General features: G+C 32.2%; 1 protein-coding gene across 3 annotated transcripts; it reads right to left on the bottom strand.

Moving 5' to 3' along the window:
* Window positions 1–653: 653 nt before the first annotated feature.
* On the bottom strand, window positions 654–2593 carry LOC126692110 (protein LITTLE ZIPPER 4-like). 3 transcript variants are annotated; one of them, XM_050387594.1, is made up of 2 exons: window positions 2365–2593; window positions 654–1201 (listed from the first exon to the last, which is right to left on the bottom strand). In XM_050387594.1, the coding sequence occupies exon 2, from the start codon at window positions 1154–1156 to the stop codon at window positions 923–925; it is 234 nt and encodes a 77-aa protein (XP_050243551.1). In that variant the 5' UTR covers window positions 1157–1201; window positions 2365–2593; the 3' UTR covers window positions 654–922. The 3 variants fall into 3 exon arrangements, with proteins under 3 accessions (XP_050243551.1, XP_050243549.1, XP_050243550.1); XM_050387592.1 differs by having other exon boundaries at window positions 2409–2586; XM_050387593.1 differs by lacking the exon at window positions 2365–2593 and adding an exon at window positions 1456–2262.
* Between the last annotated feature and the right edge of the window lie 4906 nt (window positions 2594–7499).

Below are 7499 nucleotides of genomic sequence, written 5' to 3'. Positions count from 1 at the left end.
TTCTTAAAAAAAGAAAAAGAAAAAAGAGAAATAAAAAAACATGGTAAGGTAAGGTATGCCTTTTTTTATATTTTACTAGGCGACATCTAGATTTGAATTGGTGAAACACGTTTTACAGTCTCCCGCCTCACTGATCGATCCGTGATCATCCTTAATTTGTCTGATATTAGCCATGTGTTTAGACTTTGGACACAAACACATTGTAGATTATCTTAAAAAAAAATAGTAATAATAATAAAAATGCTCCATAGGCAGGACCTATACATTTGTCTGACATACGATACGACATGGTAGCCGTTTGGCATCATTTGAAATTGTCACCATCCTTTGATAAAAAAAGATGAAAAACATTATAAATAAATTATCATACATATTTCTAAAATGAACCAGTTTTGAGGGTCATCTTATCCTTTATGCTGAATCTTGGGAAATAAATGGATGCCACTTGATGTGGTTAAAACCAAAGAGTCATCTACAGAGAACAGGCCAGGGTGACAGTGCATTCTATTATCTTTCTTCTTTTCTATTTATTATTTTCTTCTGAATGGCTGCATTCTGATATAATGAATAATGAAAACAGCAACTGGCTCATTACAGCTAGCTAATAATGTAGATATTAATTTGATCTTAAATGTAAGAGAGAGAGATAAAAAGAGCTAAAATTATGATAAATATTATATTCCTGTCTAGCAGATAGTCTGATACATCCTTGTAGTTCAGAAATCTATATCTTAACCCCCCCCAAAAAAGAAAAGAAGATATGATAAAAGATAGAAATAGAAGCAAAAGTGACCCTGGTAGAAAGATACTACAACTGTCCTATATAACTGAAACTGGAACTAACACTGGCTGACTATGGTTTTACACAAAAAGAGGAAAGGGCATCTAAGTGGGGTCAATGATACACATATATCCTGCTAGATCAGTTGCTGGAACTGGAAGGATTTGCATTTGAGCTGGAGTTGAGATTGACGTCAGAAATGTTACTGTTTGGAGCATTGTTTTTTGGGTTTGGTCCCTTGGTCAGCTTCTGTTTGAGCTCCGAGAGCAGTGCTTGATTCTCTTGGTTAAGAAGCTGTGCTTTCTTCCTTAGCTTCTCATTCTCTTTCATTATGTAACAGTTCTGCAAGTACAGCTTTGAGTTCAGCCTATCCATTGTTATGATAAATGTGTTCCTAACTGCTTGTAAATTGTAATGCCCCTGAAACCAAAAAAAGAGAAAGAATCAGAACCATGAGAAAGAGTATCTTCTGATAATGTTTCTTAATACAACACATGAGACAATCTTATTATACTATATTTTATTATAACAAAATATCTAATATTTATACAGAAAGTGTACAAATATATATATTGATAGCCATATAAAATGATAAAGGAAAATTGTTAAGTGCACCTAGTTTTGTCATGGACTAGTGGTGTATGAACCTATATAAATATTTAAAGAAAAGTTACCCAAATTATTCAAATACAAGGTGGAAGTGGAGCCAGTGCGATCTCACACTAAAGGTCCAAAGACAAATCAAAATCTGTAGCAATTAGTCTTGCTTGGAAATTTCTTGCTGTACCCTATGCTTTGCTAGTTATAATTAAATAAATAAATAAAATGAGAGCAAGAATGGAAATTATATCACAGAAAAGCAGAGCAGGTGGAGGGCATGAGCAACTCAATATTTGGACCACCCTGACAAATATATAGAGCAAATTGGTTGTCTTAGAACAAAAAGAGGATATATTGATGGAATATGAGTTGCCTGAATCTGCACTCATTAGATTTCTTTCGGTTGTCCATACAAGAAAGAAAAGGATAAAGCTCATATAACATTCCAAAATGAAGATTTAAACTTGTTTTGTGTTTATATTTGTGTCTATTAAGTACAATTCTAAACATGCATACATACACCAAAGAAGATGCATCTTTTAAACAATAAAGCAGTGGGCCGAAAGTTAAATTATACATACAAATACAAATAAAAATTAAAAAAGAAAAGAAAAGAAGAAGACGGCAACAGCTAGATAAAGACAAGAAGACATTAGAAAAAGTAGGAAGAGAAGCAAATGTTGAGAATCCAAGGTGGAAAACATTCAAAAGACAAGAACATTCTCTCCCACAAAATAAGGTTTTTTAAGATAAACAAAGAAAACACAACAATGTGAACCCTCTCTTGCAACTATCATACAAAATAGAAGAAGGAAAAAGTGAGACAGAGTATGGCATATAGCATATAGCATATAGCATATAGACATAGAACTAGTTGAACTAGTTGAGAATTGCCACTAAAACTAGTACCCCTCTAGTGAAAGAATAGAAGATAAAAGAAGTTTGATAGAGGGAAAGAGAGAGATAGAGTGAGAGGTGGGGACCTCTTTCTTGGTTTCTCTCTCTTTATGTTTTCAAAAAAGATCACCTTTTAGTGGTTGGTTAGAGAGAGAGCCTTGGCCGAGGAAGTAGAAGTAGCAGCACTAAAAAAACGAAGAGTTGTAGTAGTGAGTGACAAAGTGAAGAAACAAGGGTGTCAATTTATAGAGCAGAAAAATAAAACTTAAAAGAGAGAAATTGATAATGGGGGGGTGAGTTTGAGTGAGTGAGTGAGAGAGGGTGTGGAGACATGCCTCTCTCTTTCTGACACAACAATCATGCATGTGTAAGCATGTAAGGCGGCGAGTTAGGCTTAGGAACCTAAAAGATTTTAATGTATTTTTTTTGTTTTTGTTTTTGTTTTTTTGGTTTCTCTATGAATATGAATATGATGATGGAAATTGGCGTCATGGGAATTATGATGGGTTTTTTGGGTTTGTGCAGAGAGTAAAAGGACATTTTGGGGCATAAATTGGTAGCATTATGGGTATGAGAGGGACAATTATGTGACTTCTGGCTAGGGCTTCTAAAATGATGGTGGGCTAGGCCGTCCCAAGATTCGCAATGATGGTTTGGATTGGCTTCGAACCATCATCACTATCCACCACACCCCTTCCTTCATCATCAATTACTCTTTTGTTTTATTTATCTATGTCTTCCTCTTCTTCTATTTTTAGTCTATTTTTTCTCTTCCAATTTTTTTTTTTATAAAAACTTCCTGGTGTTGGGAACTGTTGGTAATAATCATTTTGTGTTTAAGACACATTTGCGTATGTCATTGTTGTCTAATAATTATTCCCAACTATAGAGTCATACCAAAAGGATTACATCTATTTGTAGGGGGGTAATTATATAAATAAATAAAAAATTGGGAAAATCTTATTATTATCTTGGGGACAATATGTTGTTTCAAGAATTATTCATGATGGGTTTTAGTTTATGTGCCTAGGGGAGTGTATTGTGTAACCCAAATGCGAAATTTTAGAAAAGGGTTTTCCACAAATGAAGGAAAAAAGAAGGATTACATGATGGCAATGTTGTTTTAGTACGAGTACCTTGTGAAAGGTTTTCCTAGAGGATGTTGTTGCATGCCAACTAAAACACCATTTTTACCTCCTATAATTTGTACTCTTTGCACCATTGATGGTGTTTTGTTTTACGTTATTATTCCCATAATTATATTTGTAAAACTAGTATCATAAGTAAAGCATAATTTTTTGCCAAATATAGGGGTTTCTAGGCTTGAAATAATGGATTGGAGGGTTTGGGTGAGAGTTGGGGCCAGCCCTCATGGGTTATGAGTAGCTTAACGTGAAACATCATGGTTGACAGGTTGTGTTTTGGATGGGTCTCTCTTGAATGGGTGAAATTGTCAACAAGTTTTTGGTGCCCCCTCGTGGGGCTCGTTTATATCATATATATCACTCTTCATTTGGGGGGCTATATACTTACATCAATGTAATTATGGGGGGTTCTCAATCCATGGGCTGGCACTGCCTTAACTTACCTTATTAACCTTAACGGTTCTTTTCTTCAATTTTAATTTATTGAAGAACAAAATTCAATTAATAGGTGCTACATAGATACAAGAAATTTAAAAACTTACCCAAAAAAACCAAGAGGAATTAGAGATAAAAAGGCCATTTGCTGCATATATACTTCACAGTGTCAGTTTGTTTCTTTTAAAGCATTTTCCCTTACTTTTATTTAAGGTAGGAGAAATTTAAAAGTTGATTACCAAACATTTTTTTATTTTATTTTATATTAATTGTATGATAATAATGGAATGAAAGTTATAAATTTAAATACTATTGTGTCTATAATAGCTAATACAGAAAGATACTTCGTTAGATTTTTAGGATAGTTGCTTTGGATTATTATAATAGATAAACATGATATTTACAATAGTATTTTTTTTTTAAATGAAGAACTGGAGGTTGCATGGTAAAATGACTCCCAACTTATTGGTGTGATTGGCTGATTTTCGTGTCCACCTAAAAGATAAATTAGTAAACAAATAAAAAGGAAAGTAGGAGAGGCTGTCCTTGTGTTGTCTACCACTACCATTTGATGGAAAATGTCTTAAAACTATATATAGTAAAATAAAAAAGGAACTCCCAATCAAATCATATGTTGTGATGTTTGCAAATAATTGAAACTTCACTCAAAAAAAAAAAAAAAAAAAAAAAAAAAAAAAAAAAAAAAAAAAAAAAGAAAAGAAAAATAAGGAACGAAGAAAATGGAAATCCACTCCTATGATTGAGGAACCCATTTAAAATTCTTGATAATTTATGAAAAAAAAATAATAAAATTATTACTAATTGTAGGAGAAAAAAAAAGCACTATATGGGGTTCTAGTGATTGAGTAGATGATTTGCACAATTAATTTATACAAACTATAGGGTAAACTTCCACAATGGGAGATTAAAACAACTAATTAAAAGTTGATGAGAAACAATAAGACAATTTATAGATACGTAGATTGTTTTCTCGAGATATAAAGCGTTGGGCTGAAAACTCAAAGTTCTTAAATCTACTCAACTATTACAAGTTTCACTCCCTTGTTCTTCCTTAAACTTTTTTTCTTCAATATTTATGAACTCCCTCTCTGTTGCACCCTCTCCCCCTTTTTATAGACATTTTTCCTTCCCTTATCTCCCTAGTTGGCTTGCTTTCAGCTAGATTTTCGGGATACTTGTCACATCACTCCTCTGTTCTGCTCCCCTTTCATATAATGAAATAGGATTTTTGGGGGTGTCTACATTGTTCAGGTTAATCTATATGCATTTAATGTAGAACAGATTAGATAGATAACCTCTCATTAATTCGAAGGTGACTGCCTTTGTGATTCTTATCCTTTCAAGGTGTTTTCTGAAGCAAATTTGATAGTAGTGGCATCTCAGATCAAAAAGGGAATTGGTTGCCTGTGGTCCCCTACGTATCCGTCAAAGGACAAGCCCCGCTTGTTACCTCGGATAAGAGTTTTGGTAATGGTAGCTAACTCGGATCTCCATGGGACCTGTTCTGGGGAATTGCCCTTTATTCCTTAGGTGTTCTTGCTCCCATCCACATTTTTGGGTTTGGCCCATCTCTTAAAGCGTGAACTTCTAGGCCTTTGGGCCTTGACCCAGAATCAAGTTCATCCCCCCACACTAATTTTTATGGATTTTATTTTTATTTTTATTTTTATTTTTTATAATTCAATGGTGGGGGGTTTAGGAGAGATATGACTCATTGATGTCTCTATTGGAAATATCACAAAAATAGGAAGTGTCAAATAACTGAAATACAAAACTCTTGACATAATAAACTATTTATAAGTTGACATGATAATGAATATGATTACTGTTATCTCAATAATATAATAAATTAAAACGATGCGATATTTTTTATTTATTTATATGGTTTATTTAGGAATAATTTCTTTAAAAAAAAAAAAAAAAAAAAAAAAAAAAAACTCCAATCAACTTATCTCTTTTTCCCTTTGCCTATTATGTAACCAATAGCCATTCTCTTCATAGATAATTAATCACATTCAAGAGGGGGGAAAACTTAATTGTAATTTATTATAAATTTTTTGGGAGTTTAATTGCAATTTTTTTTAATTTTATAAATTAATATGAAATTGTATATTTATTAATAAGTCACAATAGGTGTTTCATCTTACTCCTTGCTAACATACATTTGAAAATCCATATTTACTTTTGTCAATAGCCTACCGGCCATTTTATGAAAGTTTTAATAACAACATTTTCATAAGAAATATAAAAAGCTGTAAAAAAAATATAGTTACTTTTTTTTTTTTCCTCATAAAAGGTTGCTAAAAATAGTTCCTAAGGCAAGAAAGAGTGGTGGTTTTTTCTTCTCCCCCTTCTCTTTTTTATTTTATTAAAGAGCAAATTACAACTAACCTACCTGTGGTTTGGCTGAAATTTAAGTTGCTTACTTGTGGTTTAAAATTTGACACTTTACCCACTTGAGATTTGATCGAAATTTAAATTACCAACCTGTGATTTGAAATCCCATGATATAAGTGTTTCGTTGGATCCTTTTTTATCTTATTTGATATTGTACTTTTATGTTCTTTGTGTTTTTGGAGGAGAGAGATATAAAAATGAAGCAAAATTCTATATTTAGTCGTGTTTTTAACAGAGATGAGTTATAGAATCTAACTAAGCTAACCTCAAGAGGCTAAAATGTCAAATTTCAAACCATAGGTAGGAAACTTAAATTTCGGCAAAACCACAGGTGGGTAAGTTGTAATTTGTCCTCTATTTTATTATTATTTATGAACTCTAATGGCTTGTGGGTAAGAAACATTTAAATTCAAATTAGGAAAAATAACCTAAACAAGAGTAATAAGTTATCTGAACGTGGGTTTTGTTTTTCTAGTTTGTCGTTTAATCATTTGTTACAATACTTTTTTTCACCTTAATTTGTATTTTTGAGAAAATAAACCTAAACTAAACAATAAGGATATTTTTTAAAATTACGAAAATTGGACACCAAGAGTTATATTCCAATCATGGTTTTAAAAACTAGTACGGTCTAAGAATTAGATTTAGATCTGTTTCCTGATTTTTGACCAGTTTTGGCAAGTTATAAGGCTTTTTACAGGACCAAATTAGTGCTCGATTCCCAGTTAAACCGATTGGTTCGGTCTGATTTTTAAAACTATGATTCCAATTATATATATAAGTTTCAAATATTACCATGATACCATCGACAAATAACAACATTACTTTTTATAAAAGAAATGATATAAGAAGAAATATTGTTAAAAACCATTATTAATCTTATTCTTTTTAATGTTAGTGGTACCCCAAATAAGGTTACTTTTTTTTTTTCATTTATTTTAAAACATATAAAATAAAATAGTTTAGTTCCATTCAATTCCAGACCTTTGGGGAGTCAAATATAATAATTACAAGTAGGACTATCCAGACCAACCGACCACATGATGGAACTATCTAATTTGGCACCACCTGAAATAAAACTGACTCGATCTAAGCAAAGAGGCGGTCAACAACGGGTCTCTGGCTTTAGCAACCATTGTGAGTGGATTGAGTGGTGGGTTAAGGGTTTGAAACTCGATAGAAATCGAATTGATTGACCCAAAATCATTAAGATCATCAAAAAT

The sequence above is a fragment of the Quercus robur genome, chromosome 7, assembly GCF_932294415.1.
Source record: "Quercus robur chromosome 7, dhQueRobu3.1, whole genome shotgun sequence".
NCBI lineage: Eukaryota > Viridiplantae > Streptophyta > Magnoliopsida > Fagales > Fagaceae > Quercus > Quercus robur.
The sequence above is the reverse complement of the archived record's forward strand: the minus strand, read 5'-3'. Positions and strand labels throughout refer to the sequence as shown.